Genomic DNA, 27,403 nt, shown 5'->3' on the forward strand with positions numbered 1-27,403 from the left:
TGAGGGAAAGTGTGTGTGCATTTTTAATATTAATAGATTCTAGAAAATTGCCGTCTTGAGCCGCTGTACTGATGAGCAGTCTCCCCTGATCAGCTTTCAGGCTCAAGGCCTTGGGTCTGCCTACCTCTCTCCTGACTGGGGGCCTGGGCCACAGGTCACCAAGCCTCTGAGCCTCAACGTCCCCTCCTGTTGCATGCAGGTGCCATCAGCTCCCGCTCTGCCAGCAGCGTGACTCCTCTGAGCTCTTGTAATCCTTCTAGTTCGATTACTGTCGTATGGCCATATTTCAGGCATTTTTTGAGTAATATAATATGAAATGTTAGTAAAGTGCGACTTTAGGTGCAGAATTTGACATAGGGAGTTTCCTCAAATTGAAACCCTCTAAGAGACCCAGCCGGAAGCTGGAGGCTAAACCAACCCAGAGCTGCATTCACACCATGGCCAGGAGAGGAGGCAAGTGAGTGGTGAGCACCGGACATTTCACATACACAGGCCTCAACCAGGACAAACAAGTTGCAACACTGTTTCCCTTGGGACACCCCTGCAGGGTTTTCTCCAGCACCTGTGCTCTCTGCCTCCTCTCCAGGGTTCAGACGACCTCCCCTGGTGCATCCCACTTTTCCCTCCCTCAGGACCTGCCTGGCAGCTCTCCCCACGGGTGTTTCCCTCTCACACCCTACGGCCCCTGGCGACATTTTTGCTGCAAATGTTCTCAAGAGCTGACTGTGCTCTCTGCCTCTGATTGCTTCCTGAACTGGCTTATGGCCCTGTGGTTCCACTGAGCCCATGCGGCTCAGTCCGGCCACGCTGGTGAGGCTTCACTTTCTGCTCCTGAGATCTGTCTTTCTGACTTGTGACATCCTCTCTTGATTTTTGTCTTGTATTTTGGCCTCTCCCAACTTCCAAATTTTTTTTTGAAGTTTTGCAATATCTCCTTTATTTCTTTCACTTTACAAAAGAAGTTCTTTTAATTTTTAAAAAACTTTTTATTTTGCATTGGTGTATAGCCAATTAACAATGTTGTGATAATTTCAGGTGAACAGCAAAGGGACTCGGCCACACATATATACATGTATCCATTCTCCCCCAAACTCCCATCCCCTCCAGGTTGCCATATAACATTGAGCAGCATTCCACGTGCTATACAGTAAGTCCTTGTCCCGGCTTCCACATTTCTATCCTGAACACGACTCTTCTGCCCAGCTGTGTGGACGCACCAAGCTGCAGGACCAGAGCTGAGCTGCCTTCCCTCTGCGACTTCCCGTCTAGTTTCCCTGTGGTTCAGAGTGCCCTGGTCGACCCAGAAACAGGCCGAATGGAAGAAGCGGGACACAGAAGGCCTCAAGCTGCGTGATCCTGTGTGTGTGAAATGTCTGGAACAGGCAAATTCACAGAGACAGAGAGCAGATTAGTGTTTGTCAGGGGCTGGGGAGGGGGACTGGGAAGTGACTGCTCATGGGGGTCTTCTTTTGGGTGGGCTGCTCAACAGCCTCGATTGAGACTCCCCCTACCCCAGGCTGTGGTTTTGGGGCTTCCTAGCATCTTAACCATTTCTGCTGAGGGAGTGCGCAGTGGAAATGTCACAGGTGCTGGGGGAGGTCCTGATGGCTGGCCCCTGCGGCTTTCCAAGCAGCTCAGCCTACAAATGCAGGAGACACAGGTTTCATCCCTGGGTCAGGAAGATCCCCTGGAGAAGGAAATGTCAACCCACTCCAGTATTCTTGCCCAGAGAATCCCATGGACAGAGGAGCCTGTGGGCTATATAGTCCAGGGGGTCACAAAGAGTCAGATACGACTGAATGCTGCAACAGTGCACTGAAGGCGAGAAAAGAGGCGCTGACGGTGCAAAGAGCCAGGCCAGGGGCGGCTCGCTGACCAGCACTCATCACTCAGGAGTTGCTGAGCTGAGGGGCAGTGAGGGCCCAGGGCTGCAAAGATGGAACTACCCTAAGGACCCAGTACCAGGAACGAGGGGCTCACTCACTGGAGGAAGATCTTCCCAGATGCAGAGGCAGGCCACTCCAAGATACATCATGTGGAGAAAGGCAGGGCATGCCAAGTGGGGACATGCTCGCAGGGACACACAGACCATCACAAACCATCTTGGTAGGACCCAACCCTAACTCTGAAGATGGGTCTGCAGGGATGCTGGTGGCGAAGGGGCCAGGGCCTAGATGGGGTCAGCTGAGATTGTAGTACCTTCACTATAAATCTATTTCTTGAGACTTCCCTGGTTGTCCAGTGGTTAAGACTCTGTGCTTCCAATGCAAAGGGTATGGGTTCAATCCCTGTTCAGGGAACTAAGATCCCACATGCCGTGCAGTGCGGCCAAGAAAATATATTAAAAAAGAAAAAAGAAATCTATTTCTTGGTTCTCAAACAGAAATGGAGATGTGTGGTAACAGGTCAGGTGAGAGCAGCAGCCTTGTGGCTGTGACAGTTAGGTAAGGGTGGGCAGGTGAATGGAAGCCAGAAGGGAGGGGGCTGAGGTCCTCTGATTCCTGGAGACCACTGTGCTTAGCCTTTTGGGGTGCAGGCTGTGATCCTGCCATGTTGCATGGCTGGGCCCAGCGGACTTTCACTCCTGCACCTCGTTTCCGGTCTGCACCCCTCACTAGAGCATCAACACCACAGTGGTGGCACCGCAGGGGGCGGGACAGGAGGGAGGGGGCGGAGACAGGAGGGAGGGGCGGAGACAGGAGGGAGGGAGGGGCGGAGACAGGAGGGAGGGAGGGGGCGGAGACAGGAGGGAGGGAGGGGCGGAGACAGGAGGGAGGGGCGGAGACAGGAGGGAGGGGGCGGAGACAGGAGGGAGGGGGCGGAGACAGGAGGGAGGGGCGGAGACAGGAGGGAGGGGGCGGAGACAGGAGGGAGGGGCGGAGACAGGAGGGAGACATGGCGGGGCTTGGAGGCCAAGAGTCAGGAGAACGGTGACGCAGTCAACTGGCCAGGATCTGGGGTGAGCTGTGTGGAGGCGTGGGGGAGTTGGAACACACTGTGTGCAGAGAAGAAACCCTCTGGACAGAAACTCAGGGGCTAGTCATGGAGTCAGCTGGTAGTGTGGGGTCAGGGCCCTGGTGATGTAGACTAATGGGCAGATACAACATATTTGCTCAGGGCCCTGGGCTGTCTGCAGTCCAGGCTCTTTTAATTCTCCCAACAGCCCAGCCCTACCTTCTTGTTTTGGCTGCACCAGGCCTCAGCTGTGGCATGGCGCACCTTTAGGTGTGGCATGTGAGCTCTGCTGTGGCACGTGGGATCCAGTTCCCTGACCAGGGATAGAACCCGGGCCTCTTTTTTTTTTTTTTTCCGGGCCTCTTGCATTGGAAGCCCAGAGTCTTAGCTACTGGACCGCCAGGGAAGTCCCCCAGCTCTACCGTCTTCGTTCCCAGGGAGGGGAAGAGGAAGAGGAGACGGAGCGAAGCCCCGCCCACCCCGAAGGATGAAGCAGAGGAACCAGGTGAGGGGACCGAGGGACGCCTGGGAGGCGGGGCACGCTGAGCGCCGAACCTCAGGCCAGCGGGATTTCAAGAGCACAGAGGCATGAAAGCGCTTGGGAAGTTTATTGTCTTGAATGACATTTCAACTGAAAATGGTATAACTTGCATTAACAGAAGAAAGAAAGTGCCAAACTAATTCCGGTAAAACCCTGAGCTCACAACAGACTTAAATCAAAACTGCATTTTCATAACACAACACAAGTCAGGGTGGGAGGCAGTGCCTGGGCGAGTTGGCACCTGGACGGACCAGTGAGCAAAAGGTCACAACTCGCACAACTGTGCTTGTGTCGTCAGCGGCTGCCAGCAACAAATCTGGGGTGAATGGTGGCAAAATTAAAATCAGTTCAAAATTTTAATGGCAGAATTGGTACCAGAATTTCCTGTAGAAATAGTTCATAGTCTTAACCATAAAATTACTATATATATATATATGTATGTATAAATATAAAGACAAGAGTTGGGAGAATAAGCAGCATCTCAAGCTGTTTCAAATCCCAGCTGATAAGCGGACGATGGCGTCAGTGTCTCTGGCTGGTGGCTTAGGGAGAGCCCTCTGCTGTCAGCTCTGGGTTTTCTGAAGGAACTCGAGGGCCAGGGAACCACAGCAGGTCACACCGTCCTCTTTTCTGCTCGCCCCAACACTTAATTAGATGCATCTGAGGTGACACTGCTGGGGTTGCCAACGGGTGAAGCGGTTGGCATTTGCTTCACCTGCCAGCCGCCCCTGGCCTGAAAAGGCAGAGACAGAGACTCAGAGGGGGGCCATGAAGACTGGTGGCCCGTCCAGCCTCCACGTCCCTTAGAACGTGCTGAGAGCTGCGAGAGGAGCCAGGAGACGGGGGGACGCAGGGGTCTGCCCTGAGTCGCAGCTGGCCTCCACATGGACGTGCTTCCTTGGCAGGGTCTGCTTCCGCTAGCCGGGCGCTGGCAGGGGAGGGACGGGGCACCATGGTACGTGCTCTGAGGGGGAGGGAGACCCAGGCAGGCCTGGAGCTAACAGTGGGCCCTGAAAGACTGTGGTGAGATGTGCTGAGCAGCAAGAGATTCAGGAACCCTGAACCCAGCAGGACGTGCACCTGACTGGAGTTAGGACGGAAGGGCCCATGGCCGCTGGCTGGGGGGACTCTGTCTGCGGTGTGGGGATGTACTGGGCACACGTGACCATGGGGTGTTCATCCACAGACCCCTCCCCCTGGAAACCACTGTTGACAATGGCTGTCTGCTCTAAGGTGAGTCCTGTGTGCAGCCCACGAGAGCAATAACGCACAAGCTCCCCTTCTCTTTCCTCATTCTCAAACTTTCCTGAACAGGCTGAACCCTCCTGCCTGCACCCTCTAATGCATCCAGCCCCACGAGGCCCAAGACCCTGCTCCCTTCCCCCTCTCCCCACAGCTGTTACCTCCCACATGTGCCAGAGGACAGTGCTGGGCAAGAGAATTGGGAGGCCGGCGCTGCTGCTCTCAGCCTCAGTCTGAAAGCGCCTGGGGCGGGGATGCTGGCCGCAGGGGGACATGCTCTGCCCTGGGGTGGGCACCGCAGGCCTGGGACCCCAGCAGGAAGACATGAGTGAGGAGGGGAGGGCTCACCTGGCAGGCCTGGGAAGTGACAGGCTGGGGCCCAGTGTGGGCCTGGGAGCCAAAGGGCAGCTCAGGGCTGAGGAGTCGGCGCCCAGCTGGGTGGGGGGTGGTAGGGGAGTGGGGGTCCTCAGCCTGGAGACCTTCTCTTGGGAAGAGCATCTGTGCCTGCCCACGCCAGGGGACTGGGGCACAGTTGGGGGTGCACACCACATCCCACGCTTTCCCACTTACTCCGTGGGGCTGACAGGACCCGGCCCCCGGTCCATGGACCCCTCACCCTGTGTCACTCTCACAGGCTTGCCCCTACTGTGGTTGCGGCTCTGGGCCTTGGGCAAGTGCAGAGCAGGACGAGCTGGCCACCTGGTGGCATCAGAGTGCTGGCTCTGCCAGGTGCTCACTGTGGGCTGTGGGGTTGCCATGGTGACGGGATGCACTGCACCAGCGGGCATCCATTCCCTGCATCTTTAAGAGGGGTACACTGAGGAGGGAGGTTTGACTCTGAAGCAAACAGTCTGGCTGCATAAGACCCTACCCACTGCTGGGTGGCCGTGTTACACCTGTGCCTGCACAGCTCTGCAGGATAGCCCTGAGCGTGCAGCCAGGCCCCCTAGCCGCCCCCCACCGTGGCTGTCAGTGGGGGGCCAGGAGGCCCCAGGGGCCGCGAGAGGGATGGCCCACACCCTGAGAACGTTCCTGAGGGCACATCCTGAGAGCCGTGACCCGAGGCCCATGCTCCTCCCAGTCGCCAAAATGGACCTTCACTCTGGCCCAGCTGGGCGCCAGCAGAGGGGGTGGCCGGGACAGTGAGGAGTGCTGAAGGCTCTGAGCTCAGGGGGCTGCACCTTCAGACCATCGAGGCCTCGTTTTCCCACCCCACCCTCTGCCTCCTCGGGGAGGGAGGGCCCCTTCCCAACAGGCAGAGCCCGCCGTGCCCACTGAGTCTTGTGAGGACTGAGGTCTCTGCTGAGCGGCCCACGGTGCTGAGCTCCCTGAGGCGGCTCTGCCCTCCTGCACCATCCCCGTGATGAGGGCATGGCAGGCCCAGCTGGTTGTCATGCCCTTCATGAGAGCTTGCGGAGACCACGATGTGGCTGAGGCCGCCGGTCCCGAGGACCAGCCACCACGGGGGCTCCAGGCCTGCTCGTCACTGGGTCGGGGACCCCACAAGCCTTGGGGTTGTGCCACAGACTCACCTGGGCCAGAAGGCCTCCTCCCCGGGGGCTGGGCTGGACGCAGGCCAGCGTCTGCAGGCGGATAAGCGCGTCTCCGGGGCCAGTCAGCGGAAATGGGCCAGAGGAGCCTGCAGGGGTCGGAGGGTCAGGACCAGCATTCCCGCCCTGGGAGGCGCAGCGATGCCTCAGGTGGCACTCGCCAGCCCCTGGGTCAGGAGGAGGCCATGAACGTGACTCCCACGGCTCCCAGCCCTCCTGCAGCCTGTGTGGGTGGGGAGACCAGCCTTCTGGGGTGCACCTTCTGTCCCCACAGCACCTGCACAGCCGGCGGGGCTGTGTGACTTGATGGGGACCATCTCCAGTGGGAACGGAAACCCCACAATGTGAGCAGAGGAGAGGCGTGTGCAGGGCCCGGCAGCTGCCCTGGAAGCGGCTCGGTGTGCGCAGCCTCGGGGGGCCACTGACCCTCACTCACTGGAGTGGGACATCGATGGGGGGCTGGCCTGGCGCCCTGAGCCCCTGACTTCGGTGGCGTCCACTGCCGTCTTGGCTGTGTAGATGGTAGCCTCTTCTTGAAACTTCCTCATGTTCTTTTTATACCGAATTCTTTTGTTGCCGAACCAGTTGGAGACCTGTGGACACACAGAGACAGAAGTAGCTGGAAGGCTGCTGGAGCGATGCGGCACGCAAGGAGGGGCGTTGCTGAGTGGCAGCACGCGGCCCCAGGATGGGGTGAGGGGCTGAGACTGTGAAGCCGGCACTGACAAACCCTGGGCACAGGGAATGTCTGCTGTGTGTTGGGGGCGCCCTGGAGTCAGCGTGGCTTACAGAGAGGGAGGAGCTGCGTTGCTTGAGGACCAGGCGCTGCTGGAGCCTGGGATGAGGAGGGAGGTGGGAGCAGGGCAGGCATGTGTCACACGCTTGGAGAGACCAGTGTGTGGTCACTGCGGCAACAGACTGAACCCTGACGCGGGACACATGCACCAGCAGCCGCGTTTCTGGGAATGCGATTGAAGCAAAGAACACAATCAAATCCAAAACTTATCAAAGGATAAAGGACCACCTGATGGAGCAGGGGAAGGAGCTGAGCACGGAGCAGCGCACGGGCAGCCTTCAGTCCTCGAAGCCGGTTGGGAGGGAGCTGCAGTCACACACATCTTGCAAGCACAGGGCCCAGCTCTGATGGCATGTCTGCACGAGCCCTCTGGGTCAGGGCTCCTCCCTGTTGATCATTCTCTGGGCGGGTCCTGAGGGTGCTGAGCAGCATCCCTGGTCTCCACTGCTGGGGGCCAGGTGTGCCCTTCCCTGCCCTCAAGAGCTGTGACAACGAAAACGTCCCTGGCTGGCTGAGAGGCTGGACAGCGCTCAGCTGTATGAGCATGGAGACGTGCACAGCCAGAAGCACCGCGTATCCCTAAGTACGGCGCCTGGAGCTGCAGTTTCATGCACACATGAGACATGTGCATTTTCATGAACAGAAACACACAGCTGAACTGCATGGCAGGACTGTGGATGACCTTTTCTCCTTTAAAATTAGTTTCTTTAACGTCTCTCTACAATCCTCTCAATGTTAATCATGGACAGAAAAAGCCCTGTGTGTGTTCCCTGCTCTCAACTCTCCTGCCCTCAGTGTTGAGTGTGACCTGCTCGCAGCCAAGCTAGGTAAGCACCTGGCTCCCACTTACCTCCAAGGAATGCACCCACACGTCTGTGCTGAAGTTTGCAGAAGAATGTTGGCAAGTGGTTTTCCATGGTGAATTCAACTGGCATTTTAGAGGGGCGAAGAGCAGACTTCCCAAGTGGGTGTCTGCGGGGGAGCTGGTTCAGGCTGGGGTCCGCCCTCCCTACACGGTCTGTCCCAGCACCTTGGACAGGAGTGAGATGCCCTCTCTGCAAGGCTAGCCACAGCTCGGTGTCACCGGCCACTCCCTGCCCAGTCCCTCTGGCCCCTTTGGTCCATGTAGCTGTAGCCACTGAGGTTTCCACCCATTGCCCTGTCCATGGGCTCACTCTCCTGTCCTTCCCCCTCGGGCCTCCTCAGCCTGCAGTTGCAGCTGATCCTTCCTGAAAACATCGGTGGTCTCGTCTGCAGCACCCTTTGCCTAATGTTGCTCCACTATTTTCTCCTTAAGTGAACCTCACAGCCTGCACCACATTTGGAGCCCTACTCAGCTGTCAGCCATTTCTACCGAGGCACCACCACAGCGGGGAGGGGTCCCAGGACAGAATTCTGCTGCTGGTGGGTGGGTGGGGATGTCAGGGCCCAGCCACTGAGCAGGAGTTGCTGGAATGTGGCCAGTGCTTTTCAAACTTTTGTTTGTCACGAGCTCTCTCCTCACATGAAATTTAGACCCCAGACCCGCCTGCTGTCTGAGGTGGCAGGCCCTGAAGTGAATCTGGTTGTTTCCAGACAACTGCTTGTGGGGACAGATGGGCTGCCAGGCCTCCCACTTCTTCTGGGCCTCAAGGTCCTAGAGGCACAGCCCTCACTTCAGCTCTGCGCTGAGGACACCACAGCAGTTCCAGGTGAGTGAGGACACCTGTGAGGCCTCGCTGCCTGTGTGACCCCGCAGGCCTCCCGAGCGCCGCTGCCCCTAAGGTGCTGCCGCACTCGGCAGGGACGGGGGCAGAGGGTGGTGACTGAAGGCACAGGTTGGCTGGGCTGGAGACTCAGCCTCCCCCTCAGCACAGGGGGCGGGGGCGGTCCCGCTTACTGAGTCCGGGCCCCTGACGGCCCTCTCTGTGGCCACAGGCGGGCGCCGACCCCCACGCTGCCCCGTGGGTGTTGCCTGGTCTGGTCTCTCACTTGCGGTCTGCCTGCACTTAACTGTTCTCATTGTGAAACCTTTCGAAAGGGCTTCCCTGGTGGCCTGGTGGTTAAGAATCCACCTGCCAATGCAGGAGGCATGAGTTCAATCCCTGGTCCAGAAAGGTCTCACATGCCTCAGAGCAGCAGCCCAGGCTGGAGCACCCATGTTGTGGAGCTCCACAGCAAGAGAAGCCGCCCGATGAGCAGGCCGCACAGCACAGCTAGAGTAGCCCCCACTCTCTGCAGCTAGAGAAAGCCCGTGCAAAGCAGCAAAGACCCAGCACAGATAACAATCAATAAGAGAAACAACAAAACCTTCTGATGTATTTCTTGGGCTCTCGCCTTAGCCCCAACCCCACCCCAATCCCACTGAGATGAACAGTCATCCCAATATGGTCCGAAGTTGTCTGAGTCTCTTCTCCAACCTGCGCCCCTGTTTCCCATCTGGAGCCAGCTGTTGCCTGTCTTGTGCCCCCAGACTCACACACTGGACTGTCTGAGCAACTGGCAGGTGATGCCCACGCCTGAATGTACTCCAGGATAACTGAAGTGGTGCTTTTGCACAAGAGCTAGTCTGTCGCTCTAAGTCCTAATTTTGCTCCAAGTTCTTTTTCTTCTCCTAAGCTTGCACCCCATCCATCTTACAGAACACAGCAAATCTTAACGACTGGGCTTCCTTGGCGGTTCAGTGGTAAAGAATCTACCTGCCAACGCAGGAGACACTGGTTCAATCTCTGATCCAGGAAGATCCCACATGCCATGGAGCAACTCAGCCCATGTGTCCCAACTACTGCGCCTGCGCTCTGGAGCCCACTTGCCCTAGAGCCCGTGCTCCACAAAAGAGAAGCCACCACAATGAGAAGCCCGGGCACCACAGTGAAGAGTAGCCCCTGCTCGCCACGGCTAGAGAGAAGCCTGCGCAGCAGGAAGACCCGGCACAGCCAAAACTAAATACATCAATAAACAAAGAATGTAAGGTTTAAAAAAAATCCCTGACGACTGCAATTCACTAAGGATCACTACTCGGTGCTATCAGGACCGCGCACTCCACACCCATTGCCTCGGGGAGCGCGGGAGGGTAGGTATGGCTTCCTGCCTGAGGCCCACGGTAGCCCAGACCCGGGACCTGAGCCCAGACGGCTGGTTCCGAGGCTGCACTGCACATGCTTGGCTGTGGCTGCACACCACATTCGACTCCTGCGTCACACGTTTGATGAACCTCCCTGGGTGTCCCTTTCGGGCTCAGGGAGGTGTGGCAGGAAAGGACCATCACCTGGGAGACCGTGATGCCACCCCTCCTGGCCAGCTCCTCTTTGGCTTCTTCACTGGGGTATGGGTTGCTCAAATGGGAATAAAAGTATTCATTCAGCACTTCTGTGGCTTGCTTGCTGAAATTCTGCCGCTTACGCCTGAGAAGACAGACAGCCTCAGCCGGTGATCGTCCACGGGGCCTCGTCCCCGTCTCTGATCTCCTAGAGGCTGTGACAGCAGCAGTCAGCACTTCCTAGCCTTCCTGGAGGCTGTATGAGGGCCGCACCTACAGCTGTGGTCATAGCCCCTGCTTAGGCTGGGAGGCTCCCGTAACTCAGACCCAAACCAGCGCAGGGCTCGCTTCCTCTTCCTGAGGTCAGAGGTTAGGGGTGGGGCCTGACCTGGCGTCGAGGAACCTCGCGCGCAGGGCCATCACAGCCTCACAGGTGCTTTGCTTCAGCTGCATCTGGATGCTCTGGAACTTGCCGTGGATGACCCCCACCATGTGCTCTATCTCCGCGGGCGAGACGGGCCTGATCCTGCTCTGCTCCTGGAGAAGGTTGGTGACGTGCATGGTGAACTCACGGCAGGCCTGGGGTGGGGACACATGCCAGTTGGTGACCACCTAGCAGGTTGGCACGGAGCCCCGGGTGGGACCTGCCCCCCGAGCCTCTCATGCAGGCTGGCTACTGAGAAATGATGGCAAGGGGCTGGGGGCAAATCAGCCACCCCTGCTATGAGACCAAGCTCGTGGGCTCTGTGCTTGATGCTGCCAAGGGAAGGCAGTTTGTACTCCATGTTTTCCTTTGACAAACGTGCATTCCCATGGAAGATCACCTGTTCATATTTCTCTAGCTCGGAGTGGTACATCTGTCGGATCTGGGACAGCTTGGCCCTGTAGTCAGAGTGCTCAAGGCCACTGTCGTTTGGACGGCCACCTGGCGTTGCTGCGTTGGCTGCTGCCGATGCTCCCCTCCCTTGCTTCTCAGGCCTGGACACGCCCTCGGCCAGCAGCATGTTATCCAGCCTCAGGAGCTGAGCATCAGGGGGGCCCACTTCCTGAATGCCATGGATGCTCGACACTGGATCAGAGAGAGGAGATGGAGTCAGTGCTTGTTGTTGGAGCAAAACCCACCACGACAGAGTGCTAGTACTGACCACATGTCTGAACATTCTTTATGCAGCCCTTTCGGGAAAGAGACTATCTCATAACAGACATCAAATAACCCATGCTGATGCTGGTCTAGGTGCTGTGCTCAGGAGCCCAGCTGGGGTGCCAGGAGTGCAGGCAGGCACGCCACAGCCCACAGCCCACAGCTGGGTACATGTGGAGCTCCAGGCAGGGCAGGAGTGAGATGGCACTGGGTGCTGCAAAGCCTGAAGCCCTGAATCACGCCTCCAGATGGGAGAGGCGGCACCTTCCAGAGGCTCATAGTGCATGGACAGGAATATGAAGCCTAGTGGCACCCTGGCTTTGGGAAGGCTGTGCTGGCATGTGTCTGAAACCAAGCCCCCCCAAAACCAAGCTCCCTCACTGAGTCTCATTAACTTCTCTATCTAAAACCTTATTCCCTTTCTCATCCCCTTTGACTTCAACCCTGTGTTGTTCAGTCACAAAGTCATGTCTGACTCTTTGCGACCCCATGGACTGTAAACCGCCAGGCTCCTCTGTCCATGGGATTCTCCAGGCAAGAATACTGGAGTGGGTTGCCATGCCCTCCTCCAGGGGATCTTCCCAACCCAGGGAGCAAACCTGAGTCTCTTGGTTGGCAGGTGGATTCTTTACCATTGAGCCACCTGTTAACATGTTAACTGAACACTAATCAACCAGTCAGATGACTAATATTCTGTTGTTGATGACATGGTTAAGGTGCTAAAATTGCTATCATAGATACTTCATCATTCATGTACAAACTCAGGTTGTGTCTCCAGGGCAAGATGAGCTAACAGGCACGGACCACCTGGAGAGTGAATCACAAGCCAGAAACATCCTGACTGTTGAAACTGTGATAATGAAATGTCACAAGATGATGCTTAATTCCAGCCTCTCTGTTCTCCCCCTTAAAAAAAATACCCTCATTCAAAGACCGAAGTGGGGTAGATCTGAAGCTTGTCTTCCACTCCCATGCTTGGCGCCCTTAAATAAACGCTGTACTTTCCTTCACCATGATCTGGTGTCAGTAGAGTGAATTTGCTTTTCAGGTGACTGAATTTTGGTTTGGTAATACATCTGTTGTGTGAGTGTGTTGAGGGGAGGGTTTCTGCTGTAAAATCAGAGAGGAAAAGATGGATCCAGAGGTGCCAGAAGAGATGAACTAACCCACTGAGAGATGGGTTAGTTTGAGCACAGACACAGCCGACTGGCTTTATAACATGCAGGAGGCATCCTAGCTAGGCGACGTGCTCAAGGGCAGGACTGGACAGGCAGTGGGTGGGCAGGGGACGAGCTGCTGCTGTCCAAGGGGTGCATGTCAGCCACGAGGCGGCCAGAGGGAGAGGCCTCAGACTGTGACCACCAGAATATGAAAGTCTTAATCGCTCAGTTGTGTCTGACTCTTTGCGACCCCAGAGACTAGCCCACCAGGCTCCTCTGTCCAAGGCATTTCCTAGGCAAGAATACTGGAGTGGGCTGCCATTTCCTCTTCCAGGGGATCTTCCTGACCCAGGGATCCAACCTCTGCCTCCTATGTTTCCTGCACTGGCAGGTGGATTCTTTACCGTCTGAGCCACCAGGACTTGAGAAAAAGGAAGATGCTGTGACAACTCCCACATTCACCCTGGAAGGCGCTACTTTTTCCCACGCAGAGCACTCAAAACAGCAGGCAGGCAGGTGAAAAGGTGGTGTCAGGCTGGTCCCTGACACAGCTCAGCACAGATGTCTGGGTGGCTGCGAAGGAGCTGCTACCTGGGAGCTGGGGCTGAGCTGACCAGTTCAGGTGCAAGTAGGTATTTCTGAGTCCTCGGTGTGTGGCGTGTGTCTGGGAAGTCTGTTTTTATCTGCCTGTACCTTCAGGTACACCTATGAGAAGGCCACACCCCCTGAATGCTAGAAAATCAGCGTTTAAAGGGCAGGCAAAGGAGGGGATGGAAAGAGTTATGAGGCAGGTGGAGGAATAATCAGAAGTGGTAGCAGTGGGGTGAAAACATAGGCTTGGGGAAGATTGTTAAGTTTGGTTCAGTTCAGTTGCTCAGTTGTGTCCAACTCTTTGCAACTCCATGGACTGCAGTATGCCAGGCTTCCCTGTCCATCACCAACTCCTGGAGTTTCCTCAAACTCATGTCCATTGAGTCAGTGATGCCATCCAACCAGGGGAAGATTGTTACCCTCTGCAAAAGCAGCTGCAGGGCATGGTGGGGTGAAGCCTGACTAGCAAGTTCAGAGGAGGACGGGAGGCAGGCAGTGGAGGGAGGAGGCTGCTGCAGGGGTTACAGAGTGAGGCTCGGGTCCAGGGAGGACCTGTTTTTGCTCTGCTTTTTCAGTGATGGAACACATACCTGTGGAGACACAGGAAGGAAGGTTGAGGGGTGGTTCCTAAGGGGATGGGAGGCAGGGAATGCAGAAGGAGGTGATGACAGATGATATAGATTCCATGTAGTTCTGACTTTCAAGAAAAACAACGTTTTAAGTCTTTTCTTAGAAACAGACTCTCAATATTATCAGCTACTACTTGACTTCAGTGCTCAAATAAGAACTGAGCTTAGGGAATTCCCTGGTGGTTCAGTGGTTAGGACTCAGCACTTTCACTGTTATGGCCTGGTTCAACCCCTGGTCCTGTAAGCCGCATGGTGCAGCTAAAAAACAACAAAAAAAAGGATAATCCTATCATATAGACATTTGCTTATTAATCATGTGCCCCTTTCTTGTTCCCTATTTAACGGATGAACTTTTTTTGGTCAAAAACTCACTAGCGAAAACTGAAGGCGTTCAAGAGATATCCTTGCAGGAATTTTCCTCACATGCAGATTCAGGGACTCAACTCACACAAAAGAACCCTTTCCATTTAGTCCCACTGGGCTGCAACAGGGCTCTTTCTGAAAGAAGTAAAGGAAAAGGGTCCCTCTTATGAGTTGCAGGCCTTCCAGTTCAGAGACATAATGCTCTAATGACCTTACTTGGTCTTCAAGAAGCGCCAGATGTAAAGGCTGGGGACTTCTGGACAGAGTGGAGCTGCGCTGCCTGATCCTTCTAAAGGCGCCCCCCTCCTAACCGCTCCTAACCCAGAGCAGATTATGGACATGCTCTTCCCTCATCCCTCTGTGTGTGCAGATCCTATTGATTCTACCTCGACACCTGACCCACCATCCAACCCCTCCCTTCATGCCACTCCTGGAACCCTGCTGCATTGACCCCTTCCTGCCCTCTGTGGCCTGTGGGGAAAGCTCTGCCCTCTGGTCCATCAGGCACACCTGCAAGCTGACTACCCTCAAACGCTGTCTTCATCATGCCAGTCTTCTGTTCAAAGACTTCAACCAGCTCTGCATCCACAGCGGCAGCCTAGACTCTGACACCTGGCACTCAGGGCCTTTCCTGACAGCCTTCCAAACCCGCCCTTGTGAACTTTCCCTCTTCTCGGCCCTTCCTTGGAAGCACAGCGACTGTCTCAGGCTTGCTCAGCAGCTCCTCCCTAAGCACCCATGGGTCTGGCCTGGGCTCAGGAGTGACCGAGAGGGACACACACAGCACCCCCTACCCCCCAGAGAGGGCCCCCAGCACAGCCTGCCTCCCAGGGCTGGAGAGGTCCCTTCACCTTCTCTCGTTACAGTTAGGGGCAGGAGTGGTCTGGACTGGACACACGGCTGAGTGAAGGGTGGCTGGGAGCACGTGTGTGTGTGTGCATGTGTGTGTGTATGACTCTGGGCTGTTGAGGATTGCTTAGTGGTCTGTCTTTTGTTCTTTTTTTTTTTGGCCACGCCTTGCAACTTGTGGGATCTCTGTTTCCCAACCGGGGATTGAACCTGGGTGAAGGCAGGGAAAGCACCAAATCCTAACCACTAGGGAACTCCCCTTTTGCTCTTTTATTTAACCAACAGTGTGAAAAGAATACACTGGTCGTAGCAAACACCCTCTTCCAACAACATGAGAGACAATTCTACACATGGACGTTATCAGATGGTCAATACCAAAATCAGATTGATTACGATTTTTGCAACCAGAGATTGAGAAGCAATATACAGTCAGCAAAAACAAGACCTGGCTCAGATCATGAGCTCATTGCAAAATTCAGGCTTAAATTGAAGAAAGCTGAAGTTCCAATACTTTGGCCATCTGATGCAGAGTCAACTCATTAGAAAAGACCCTAATCCTGTGAAAGATTGAAGGCAGGAGAAGTGGGTGACAGAGGATGAGATGGTTGGAGGGCATCATCAACTCAGTGGACATGAGTTTGAGCAAACTCTGGGAGATGGTGAAGGACAGGGAAGCCTGGTGTGCTGCAGTCCACAGGGTTGCAAGGAGTCAGACAGGAATGAGCGACTGAACAACAATAACAAGTTGAAGAAAGTAGGGAAAACCACTAGGCCATTCAGATATGACCTAAATCAAATCCCTTATGATTATACAGTAGAGGTGACACACAGATTCAAGGGATTAGATCTGGTGGACAAAGTGCCTGAAGAACTACGGACAGAGATTTGTAGCACTGTACAGGAGGCAGTGACCAAAATCATCCCCAAGAAAAAGAAATGCAAGAAAGCAAAGTGGTTGTCCGAGAAGGCTTTACAAATAGCTGACGCAAGAAGAAAAACAAAAGGCGAGGGAGAGAGGGAGAGGCATACGTGGCTGAATGCAGGGTCCCAGAGAACAGCAAGGAGCGACAAGAAGGCCTTCCTCAATGGGCAATTTAAGCAAGGGGGTTTCAGAAAAACATCTCATTGACTTAACTGAAGACGCTAAAACCTTTGTATAGATCACAACAAACTGTGGAAAATTCTCAAAGAGATGGGAATACCAGACCACCTTACCTGTCTTCTCAGAAACCTGTATGAGGGTCAAGAAGCAACAGTTAGGACTGGACATGAAATTGGTTCAAAACTGGGAAAGGAGTACAACAAGGCTGTAAATTGTCACCCTGCTAATTTAATTTATATACAGAGAACATCATATGACATGTTGGGCCGGATGAATCAAAAACTGGAAATAAGATTGCCGAGAGAAATATCAACAACCTCAGATACACAGATGATACCACTGTAATGGCAGAAAGTGAAGAGGAACGTAAAGAATCTCTTGATGAAGGTGAAAGAGGAGAGTGAAAAAGCTGGCTTAAAACTCCACCTTCAAAAAACTAAGATCATGGCATCTGGTTCCATTACTTCATGGCAAATAGATGGGGAGAAAGTGGAAGCAGTGACAGATTTTATTTTCTCAGGCTCCAAAATCACTGCGGATGGTGACAGCAGCCATGAAATTAAAAGACGCTTGCTACTTGGAAGGAAAGCTATGACAAACCTAGACAATGTATTAAAAAGCAGAGATGTCACTTTGCTGACAAAGGTAATATAGTCAATGCTATGACTTTTCCAGTAGTCATGTATGGATGTGAGAGTTGGACCATAAAGAAGGCTGAGCGCTGAAGAACTGATACTTTGGAATTGTGGTACTGGTGAAGACTCTTGAGAATTCCATGGACTGCAAGGACATCAAACCAGTCAATCCTAAAGGAAACTGATCTTGAATATTCATTGGAAGGACTGATGCTGAAGCTGAAGCTCCAACACATTGTCAGTGAAGAGCTGACTCACTGGAAATGACACTGATGATGGGGAAGATTGAAGGCAAAAAGAGAAAGGGGTGTCAGAGGACAAGATGGTTAGATAGCATCACTGATTCAGTGGACATGAGTCTGAGCAAACTCCAGGAGATAGTGGAGGACAGAGGAGTCTGGCGTGTTACAGTCCATGAGGTTGCAAAGAGTTGGACATGACTTATTCACTGAGCAATGACAGCAAAGCATCTGAGAACCCGTCATAAGTCAAGTACCCAACCAAGTGCGGAGATTAAAAACACACACACACACCAGAAAACTATGGGACTTATTCTCAACTGAAAACCCTCACAGAGAACTCTGAGAACAAAGAGAGCACCCTTTTCTCATACCTCGTTATGGGGTATGCATTACTGTGACCTTTTTTGGAGGGGTGCTTTGAAATGCTGATTAACATCTTCAAATTCCTGTTCTGAGAACTGACCCTACAGGAACACGGACACCAGTAGATGTTATATTTATAGGACACACAAGACCACACTGAAACTGTGAAAAACCAAACCTGCCTAGATGCCCAGGAATAAGGATACTCCTGGGCAGTGGATTGGCCCCAGGGCAGCCAGCAGCAGCAGAGGGACCCTGGAGCCCTCTGCTCCTAGGCGTCCTCCAACATACGCGCCAGCCTTCCCCAGACTCCCTTCCAAGCTAGTCCAGCAGGAGCTTTGCCTTGACTTTTGAGTTGCACGGCCATTGACGGTTTACATGCTCAATGAGGACCAGCAGTGGGACAACCAGGGCACCAGGCAAGTCACCCAGCTACATGGAGCAGCTGAAGGGCATGTCCCTGCTAGTCAAGGCCTGACAAAACATGGTCCACTGGAGAAGGGAATGGCAAACCACTTCAGTATTCTTGCCTTGAGAACCCCATGAACAGTATGAAAGGGCAAAATGCTATGATACTGAAAGATGAACTCCCCAGGTCAGTAGATGTTCAATAAACCAATGGGGAAGAGAGGAGAAATACCTACAAAAAGAATGAAGAGGTGGAGCCAAAACAGAAACAACATCCAGTTGTGGATGTATCTCATGGTGAAAATAAAGTCCAATGCTGTAAAGAACAATACTGCATAGGAACCTGGAATGTTAGGTCCATGAATCAGGGTAAACCAGAAGTAGTCAAACAGGAGATGGCAAGAGTGAACATCGACATTTTAGGAATCAGTGAACTAAAATGTACCGGAATGGGCAAATTTAATTCAGATGACCATTATATCTACTACTGTGGGCAAGAATTCCTTGGAAGGAATGGAGTAGCTAGCCCTCATAGTCAACAAAAGAGTCCGAAATGCAGTACTTGGTTGCAATCTCAAAAATGACGGAATGATCTTGGTTCATTTCCAAGGCAAACCACTCAACATCACAGTAATCCAAGTCTATGCCCCAATCACTAATGCCTAAGAAGCTGAAGCTGAATGGTTCTATGATGACTTACAAGACCTTCTAGAACTAACACCAAAAAAGAGATGTCCTTTTCATCACAGGGGACTGGAATGCAAAAGTAGGAAGTCAAGAGATACCTGGAGTAATAGGCAAGTTGGGCCTTGGATTACAAAATGAAGCACAGCAAAGGCTAACAGAGTTTTGCAAAGAGAACACACTGGTCATAGCAAACACCTTCTTCCAACAGCACAAGAGATGACTTTACACATGGATATCACCAGATGGTCAATATCGAAATCAGATTGATTATATACTTTGCAGCTGAAGATGAAGAAACTCTATACAGTTAGTAAAAACAAGACCTGGAGCTGGCTGTGATTCAGATCATGAACTCCTTATTGCAAAATTGAAGAAAGTAGGGAAAACCACTAGGCCATTCAGGTATGACCTAAATCAAATCCCTATGATTATACAATGGAAGTGACAAACAGATTCTATATACTAGATGTGGTAGATGGAGTGCCTGAAGGACTATGGAAGAGGGTTCATAACACTGTACAGGAGGTGGTGACCAAAACCATCCCCAAGAAAAAGAAATGCCAGAAAGCAAAGTGGTTGTCTGAGAAGGCCTTACAAGTAGCTGAGAAAAGAAGAGAAGTGAAAGGCAAAGGGGAAAGGGAAAGATACACCCAACTGAATGAAGACTTCCAGAGAGTAGCAAGGGGAGACAGGAAAGCCTTCTTAAGTGAACATTGCAAAGAAATAGAGGGACACAATATAAAGGGAACGTCTGCTGCTGCTGCTGCTAAGTCGCTTCAGTCGTGTCTGACTCTGTGCGACCCCATAGACGGCAGCCCACCAGGCTCCCCCGTCCCTGGGATTCTCCAGGCAAGAACACTGGAGTGGGTTGCCGTTTCCTTCTCCGATGCATGAAAGTGAAAAGTGAAAGTGAAGTCGCTCGGTCGTATCCGACTCTTAGCGACCCCATGGACTGCAGCCTAATAGGCTCCTCCGTCCATGAGATTTTCCAGGCAAGAGTACTGGAGTGGGCTGCCAAAACTAGAAATACCAAGGGAACATTTCATGCAAAGATGGGCTCAATAAAGGACAGAAACGACAGAAGCAGAAGACGTTAAGAAGAGGTAGCCAGAATATACAGAAGAACTACTAAAAAGCTCTTAATGACCCAGAAAACCACGATGGTGTGGTCATTCACCTAGAGCCAGACATCCTAGAGTGTGAAGTCAAGTGGGCCTTAGGAAGCATCACTACAAACAAAGCTAGTGGAGGTGATGGAATCCCAGCTGAGCTATTTCAAATCCTAAAGGATGATGCTGTTAAAGTGCTGTACTCAATATGCCAGCAAATTTGGAAAACTCAGCAGTGGCCATAGGACTGGAAAAGGTCAGTTTTCATTCCAATCCCAAAGAAAGGCAGTGCCAAAGAATGTTCAAATTACCATACAATTGCACTCATTTCATATGCTAGCAAGATTATGTTCAGAATTCTCCAAGCTAGGCTTCAGCAGTACATGAACTGAGAACTTCTAGATGTACAAGGTGGATTTAGAAAAAGCAGAGGGATCAGAGAAAAAAATTGCCAACATCTTCTGGATCATAGAAAAAGCAAGACAATTCCAAACAAAAACACATCTATTTCTGCTTCATTGACTACTGTAAAGCCTTTGACTGTGTGGATGACAACAAACTGTGGAATATTCTTGAAGAGATGAGAATACCAGACCACCTTACCTGCCTCCTGAGAAACCTGTATGCAGGACAAGAAGCAACAGTTAGAACTGGACATGGAAAAATGGACTGGTTCCAAATTGGGAAAGGAGTATGTCAAGGCTGTATATTGTCACCTTGCTTATTTAACTTACATGCAGAGTACATCATGTGAAATGCTGGGCTGGATGACTCATAAACTGGAACAAAGATTGCTGGGAGAAATATCAAACCTCAGATATGCAGATGTTATCACTTTAAGGACAGAAAGTGAATAAGAAGTAAAGAGCCTCTTGATCAAGGTGAAAGAAGATAGTGAAAAAGCCAGCTTAAAACTCAACATTCAAAAAACTAAGATCATGGCATCTGGTCCAATCACTTCATGGCAAATAGGTGGGGAAAAAGTGGAAACAATGTCAGATTTCATTTTCTTGAGCTCCAAAATCACTGCAGATGGTGACTGCAGCCATGAAATTGAAAGGTGCTTGCTCCTTTAAAGAAAAGCTATGACAAACCTAGACAAAGTATTAAAAAGCAGAGACATCACTTTGCTGACAAAGGCTCATATAGTCACAGCTATGGTTTTTCCAGTAGTCATGTATGGGTGTGAGAGCTGGACCATAAAGAAGGCTGAGCACCCAAGAATTCGTGCTTTCCAACTGTGGTGCTGAAGACTCTTGTGGTGCTGAAGACTCCTTGGACAGCAAGGAGATCAAACCAGTCATTCCTAAAGGAAATCAGTCCTAAACATTCATTGGAAGGACTGGTGCTGAAGCTCAAGCTCCAATACTTTGGCCACCTGATGTGAAGAGCCACCTCATTGGAAAAGACCCTGATGTTGGGAAAGATTGAGGGCAGGAGGAGAAGGGAGTGACGGGATGAGACGGTTGGATGGCATCACCGACTCAATGGATATGAGTTTGAGCAAACTCAGGGAGATAGTGAAGGACAGGGAAGCCTGGTGTGCTGCCGTCCATGGCGTCACAGAGCAGGACACAATTCAGCGAATGAACAACAACAGCAAGGAGACACTGGGCCTGTCGCACCCCAGGCCCCGTGGTGTCAACTGTGCGTATGTTACGGCAGGCGTACACACGTTAGAAGTTTTGTGTCTTCAAAGTTGTGCGTTTTTGCGAACATACCGTGGTCCCAGCTGTGGACACAGCTCTGCTGAGCACCTCTGGGATCTGTCAGCGGCCCCCGTGTGGAGCCCTTTGCTGCTGTCAGCACGGCCCAGCCGTTTCCCAGCGCCCTGTCCCTGGCTTGACTGCGGTCATTAGCACATGTCACATGGGCACATTAGCGTGCAGATGACTCGTTACTATCAATTACGACAAGCTCATTTCCGGTCCCAGGGGTGCTCCTCCGCTCCCCCAGGGCCCTAGATTTTGGAGCGGGTGGCTCTGGAGACCGGGAGCTCAGCTCAGGGACACTGTCAGAGGCATTCAGAGGAGGAGGGGGGGTCTAAAGCAGAGGCACTCCCCGCCAAACCACCAAATTTCCATATGTTCCCAGTTTACTGTGGGTTTAAAAACCACACAGTAAGGTAAAATAAAATTATGAATGTCAACACATTATGTTTTTTTATAAGAAACAGTATGGAACTGCTATGGACTAACTTGTGTTCCCCAAATTCACACATGAAACCCCAAATGTCCATGTGAAATAGGGCCTGTGAAGAAGTAATTAAGGTCAAATGAGGTGATAGGGGCAGGGCCCTAATCCACAGGACCGTGGCCTTGTAAGTGGAGGACAGGGCTTCCCTGGTGATTCAGACAGTAAAGAATCCACCTGCAATGCAGGAGACCTGGGTTCCATCCCTGGCTCGTGAAGATCCCCTGGAGAAGGGAATGGCTACCCACTCCAGTATTCTTGCCCGGAGAATCCCATGGACAGAGGAGCCTGGCGGGCCACAGTCCATGGGGCTGCAAAGAATTGGACACGACTGAGTGACTAACACTTCATTTCAAGCAGAGGAAGAGAGACCTCTTCCATCTACAAACCAGTAAGAGAGCCCAGACTAGGAACTGAACTTGCTCCAGGCAATAGTACACCAATGAGCAGCGGAGTTCCAATAAAACTGTTTACCAAGACTGTGGTCTGGGACTCTGCTCCTCTGTCTGTGTGTCGCTGAGCCTAACACGTGTCTGAGGAGGAGCCCACGCGTGCGGGTCCAGACGGGTCCTCATCCCTCTGCTTCACTGCCTTCAGGTCCCCCCGTCCCTAGAGTGCCTCTGGACCCTTCCCCTTCCCTGACAACTTTTCGTCCATGCGTGCAGTACAAAGCAGGAGATTTTAGTGTGTTTCTTTCCGTTTTAATGCAGACAAGGACTCCTCTAAAAGTCATGTCTGGTCTGCCTTCTGTCTCCGTAAAGGCCAGCAGCGTGACAGGGTAGACTTATGTCTATTGGAGCTAATGAGATTTTTGAGCTTATTCTTTTAGATTTCTGCTGCATTTTTTGTTTCCCTTTCCTGGTTTCCTTCCTTGCGTTTCGCATTGGTCCTGGGCAGCGGTGAGCCAGAACGCTTCCTGTGGCCAGGGGCACACTGCGCCTGGGTCGCTCTCAGAGGCTGTGGGTGCGGCCCGGGGGTACCCCAGCCCCACGCACAAGGTCCAGGTGAGGGGCAATCCTGCAGTGACACCCTCGGGGGCAAAGCTGCTTCCTCTCACACATGTGCGGGGGGCCTGCCTCCCTGCGTGTCACGACCATTCTCAGTCTTGGGGTGGGGATGGTGCTGCTCCCCTGAAGGAGTCTGGACATGAGATGCTGAGGGAAAGCCCCATGTGTGGTAAAAAGGCTCATTCCAGGTGCTCCCATCGAGGGAACACGGAGGCGCTAGGCGAGGAGGAGGGGGTCGGGCCCGGCTTGTAAGGGAAGAGCAATCCATTCTCACGGGAAGATCCATGTAGTGAGGAAGCAAGGCCCTTCAAACCCCAACAACGCCACGTTGGTGGCATCACAGATGTGGCAGGAATCCAGGCTGCGGGCGCTTCCTTCACAGAGAAGGCAGACCAGGTTTCCTGACCCAGGAGTGAACACCTCAGCCAAGGCAACAGCATGGGAACAGGCGGAGGTGGGGGTGATGCCCTGAGGAAGGCAGGGCATCAGCGACTGGGGTGAAGAGGTGGGCTGGGCAGGGTGGGGGGCAGCACAATGAGAGGGCAGTTTGGGCAGTGGGAGGCCCCCAAGGGGCCCAGGGACCCACCCTGAAGGCACGGGGCCAGAGCAGGAGCAGCAGGTGGCCCACCCCCCGGCCCCCACGTCCTCAGGTTCTGTTCTGGGAAGCTCCCTGGCACTGCCTGCTGCTGCCCACTCTCCTCACTCACTCAGCTCCAACCTGGCCGCCTGCCTGTCTCCCAGGCCATTCCTGCCTCAGAGACACTTTCCCAACGTGGAAGCAGAGATGTCCCATCAGGCAGGTCCTGGCTCAGGTCAGGTCCCCTGGGGGGACTGACCTACCCAGCTGCCCACCCCACCGCCCCACTGCCTGAAGGGGCTCTGAAGGCCACAGTGGTCTCTGCACGGCTGTGTGGGACCACCCTGCTCCCCAGGGACCCAGGGACTGTGGCTGGCTCCTTCACTGCCAGGGCTCTGGTTCCCGTAACATTCCTGGCCTCACAGAATCATGGCCCAGAAATAGGGACCTGTGCCAAGAAACCTCTCCCCAAAGGCTAGCAGGGCATTTTAGGGACCAGCACTACCAGGCCCTCAAGGAAGAGAGAGCACCTCCTGCAACACTTTCAGAAAAGAGAGACACAGGAAAACCAGCCGCTCACAGATGGAGACTAAAGGTGGGGGCTCGCAGGCAGAAGCCACAGCCCCACGCGTCCATGACCAGAGCTGAGACAGTAAAACGTGGCCAGCAGCCCCAAGTCAGCAGCATCTGTGTGCATGTGTGAGCGCAGATACAGGGGCCACAGCCAAGGAGATTCCCCTCTGAACACGGGGGCTTCCAAACTCTGTCAGTAAAAATCACCATTGTCAATGAAAAGCAATGTAAATCTATCAACATAAAGCACCACAGCAACCCCAAAGAGAAAAAGCATATCTCAAAAGATGCAAAAAGAAACAAATCGATTAAAACAACACCCGTTAATGATAAAAACCCTTAGCAAACCAGGAACAGAAAGAACCCTCCTTAACCTGATAAGGGGCATCTCCCTAAAGCACGTGCGCACACACATACACACACACTTGGATGTACTGGGGACCCTTTTGAGGCACTACCTCAAGTCAGACAGTGTCCTGTAGGTGCCAGTCAAGTGGATGGGACCAGAACCTGGAATGGGACAGACAGGCAAAGTAAAGATGGGAGACGTCACCTACTTACAGGCTGAAGGGCATCCCTGTGTGGCTGGAGTCACCCAGGGAGTCATTGATGCCACTGACAACTCCCGTCTCATCCTCTACCTCACCTCCAAACTGGCTTCCAGGTGGGGTCGGTGCTGAGCAATGGCATTCGGACCAGCTGGCCACCCGCACTGCCAAGGGGCCTTTAGATTCTTGCTTCCTGGGGATAACTTGGAACACAGCCTGCTGGTGTTGAGAACTGTCTGCATTTACCTTTGAGGCAATGTTTCCCAGGTCAGTTCTTTAAGCAAGATTCTAGATGAAGCCTTGTTTGATTAAAAAAAATTTTTGTATGTTATTTCTTTGGCTGCACAGGTCTTAGAGCAGCATGTAGGATCTTTAGTTGAGAGGCATGAGGGGTATTTTAGTTGTAGCATGGGGGATCTAGTTCCCCGACCAGGGATTGAACCCAGGTCCCCTGACGAGTCTTAGCCAGTGGATCACCAGGGCAGTCCCTGAAGCCTTGTTTCAAATCACTAGACTTTCTCAGTCCCATGAAACTGAAAGTGTTCATCGCTCAGTTGTGTCCAACTCTTTGTGACCCCAAGGACTGTAGCCTGCCAGGATCCTCTGACCATGGGACTTTCCAGGCAAGAATACTGGAGTGGGTTGCCATTCTCTTCTCCAGGGGATCTTTCCAACCCAGGGATCGAACCTGGGTCTACCACACTGAAGGCAGATTCTTTACCATCTTTCCCATAGGACTTCACAAAGAATATTTCTTTAGGGAGTGCCCTGGTGGTCCATTGCTTAGGTCTCTGCGCTTTTACTGCCAAGGGCCCTTATCAGGAATTAAGATTTCACAAGACGAGTGGTGAGGCCAAAAAAAGCAAAAAATCAAAGAATATTCCTTTAGCAAACACTCATCAATTTCTGAAATCACAGCTGACATGAACGTTAGATATTCATCAGACTGAAGGGGTATAACACTATGAAAATTCCCATCAGTTCTAATGAATCCTTAGTTAAAATACATCACAACCTAAGCGCTGAAATCTCAACCAAATATGCAAGTCGTTTTCATTTCAATACATGCTTGCAGTTGTTAATTAAAGGCCTGTGATTCTGTCATAAACTACTGAACTGCTGATGTTCAGTAAAAACGGCATGGAGTTTGCTTTAGCTTTGTCTTCTTGTGGCAACAGGGCAAAAGGACAAGACAGAGAAGTGTTGTCATAGAAAATGCAGCCAAGTAACACGTCTAGAAAACTAGTCCATGCTCTCCTGTGAGGCTTGGAGAACATTTAAGAGCAACAGCCAAGAAAAACAGCACTTATGGATGGCTTCTGTCTACCTTAAACAAACTTATTTCTTATCCCAAGAAATGCTCTAATTTCAGCAGAACGATATCTAGAAGCTTCTGAAATTGGTCTACCCAAGGTGTGACCTTTACTTTGCCGAGTCCTGCACAGGGAGTGACAGCCCAGCAACACGCACAACCATGTCCAACCCATTCCCAGGCTGGAAATCAGATTTTCAGGCCCGCCCTGGACCTAACTCCCTGGGATTGGCCCAGGGACTGCTGTCTGAGGGATTGGCCCAGGGACTGCTGTCAAGCAGGTTCTGCTGCTGCTGCTGCCAAGTCGCTTCAGTCGTGTCTGACTCTGTGCAACCCCATAGACGGCAGCCCACTAGGCTCCTCTGTCCCTGGGATTCTCCAGGCAAGAACACTGGAGAGGGTTGACCATAAAAAGGAGCATTCTCTGTCAAGAAAGGTTAGTCACTTTCACACCATGACCAGGTTTACCGATATCGACTGTGGGCCAAGCCCGTAACTGGGCTGGGATACGCTGCAGGCACGTCTGTGCATTCGTGGGCCAGCGTTCCAGGAAGGGGATCAGGAGACACACCAGAGACAAACCCGCAGGATAATTTCAGCGAATGGTTAAGCCCTAAGAAGAAACTGCAAGAGAGGTACAGACACTGCAAGAAAGTGATGCTTTATAAGAATCTGTGTACTAAGTCCTTAAGCTGTGGGCCCCTGACTAAAATCCATCAATCTTGAGTGGTTTGTATAAAAGCTTTATTGATAAATAATTCAGGTGACATACAATCCACCCATTCCCAGTGACTAACTAACTGGTTTTCCAGCACTTTCACCAGGTTGTACAACCATTGCCTAATTTTTCACCACCTCAGAGAGACCCCAGGCCCAGCAGCAGTCACTCCCCAGCCTCCCACCCAGCCGCTGGTAACTAGTAACCATCTCCTTCCGCCTCTTCTGGACAGTTCACATAAATGGAGCCACATGCTATGTGGACATTTTCGTCTGGCTTCTTTCACTCAGCATAGAGGTTTTTTCTTTTTTAATTGAACTATAGTTGATTTACAATGTTTCAGGTATACAGCAAAGTGATTCTGTTATATATACATTATTTATATAATATAGAAACATATATATCCTATTAACGTACTATATATGTTATATGTATAATATATATATTTCTCAGGTTATTTTCCATTATAGGTTATTGCAAGATATTAAAGCTCCCTATACTATACAGTAGGGCCTTGTTGTTAGAATTAAGTTTTCAAGGTTCATCAATGTTGTCGTTTGTGTCAGAAAACTTCATTTCTTTTCATGGCTGAACAGCAGTCCATCGAACAGATGGACCATATTTTGTTTCTCTGGTCATCATCATGGACATTAGAGGTTTTTTGTTAAATTCTTGATTTGTGTATTTGTCTATACGAATCCATCTGTCTGTCCAGTAGAATTTCCCCAGTGATGGAATGTTCTACATCTGTACTGTCTGATATGTGAACCACCAGGCATGTGGCTGCTGAGCACTGGAGATGTGGCTAGTGTGGCTGAAGAACGCCTTATTTTGATTTTAGTTAATTCAAATGTAAATTGTCCCTGGGGGATGA

General features: G+C 52.1%; 1 protein-coding gene and 1 long non-coding RNA gene across 6 annotated transcripts in view; one reads left to right on the top strand and one right to left on the bottom strand.

Moving 5' to 3' along the window:
* Positions 1-1,011: 1,011 nt before the first annotated feature.
* PBX4 (PBX homeobox 4) overlaps positions 1,012-27,403 on the bottom strand; it is a 56,137-nt gene continuing 29,745 nt past the window's right edge. For 2 of the 5 annotated variants that reach the window (XM_070373422.1, XM_070373424.1), the window contains exons 3-8: positions 11,147-11,391; positions 10,711-10,901; positions 10,332-10,467; positions 6,725-6,881; positions 6,271-6,377; positions 1,012-1,373 (exon numbers count right to left, since the gene is read on the bottom strand). In XM_070373422.1, the coding sequence (XP_070229523.1) occupies positions 1,266-1,373; positions 6,271-6,377; positions 6,725-6,881; positions 10,332-10,467; positions 10,711-10,901; positions 11,147-11,391 (944 nt within the window). In that variant the 3' untranslated portion in view covers positions 1,012-1,265. Of the gene's footprint in view, positions 1,374-3,397; positions 4,230-6,270; positions 6,378-6,714; positions 6,882-10,331; positions 10,468-10,710; positions 10,902-11,146; positions 11,392-27,403 lie in introns of those variants that run through there. The other 3 variants (XR_011464742.1, XM_070373423.1, XR_011464741.1) reach the window with 3 other exon arrangements.
* LOC138988496 (uncharacterized) lies at positions 2,893-6,256 on the top strand. The gene is made up of 3 exons (XR_011464743.1): positions 2,893-2,959; positions 3,393-3,460; positions 4,683-6,256. It is a non-coding gene; the product is annotated as an uncharacterized lncRNA (long non-coding RNA).

The sequence above is a fragment of the Bos mutus genome, chromosome 7, assembly GCF_027580195.1.
Source record: "Bos mutus isolate GX-2022 chromosome 7, NWIPB_WYAK_1.1, whole genome shotgun sequence".
Classification (NCBI taxonomy): Eukaryota; Metazoa; Chordata; class Mammalia; order Artiodactyla; family Bovidae; genus Bos; species Bos mutus.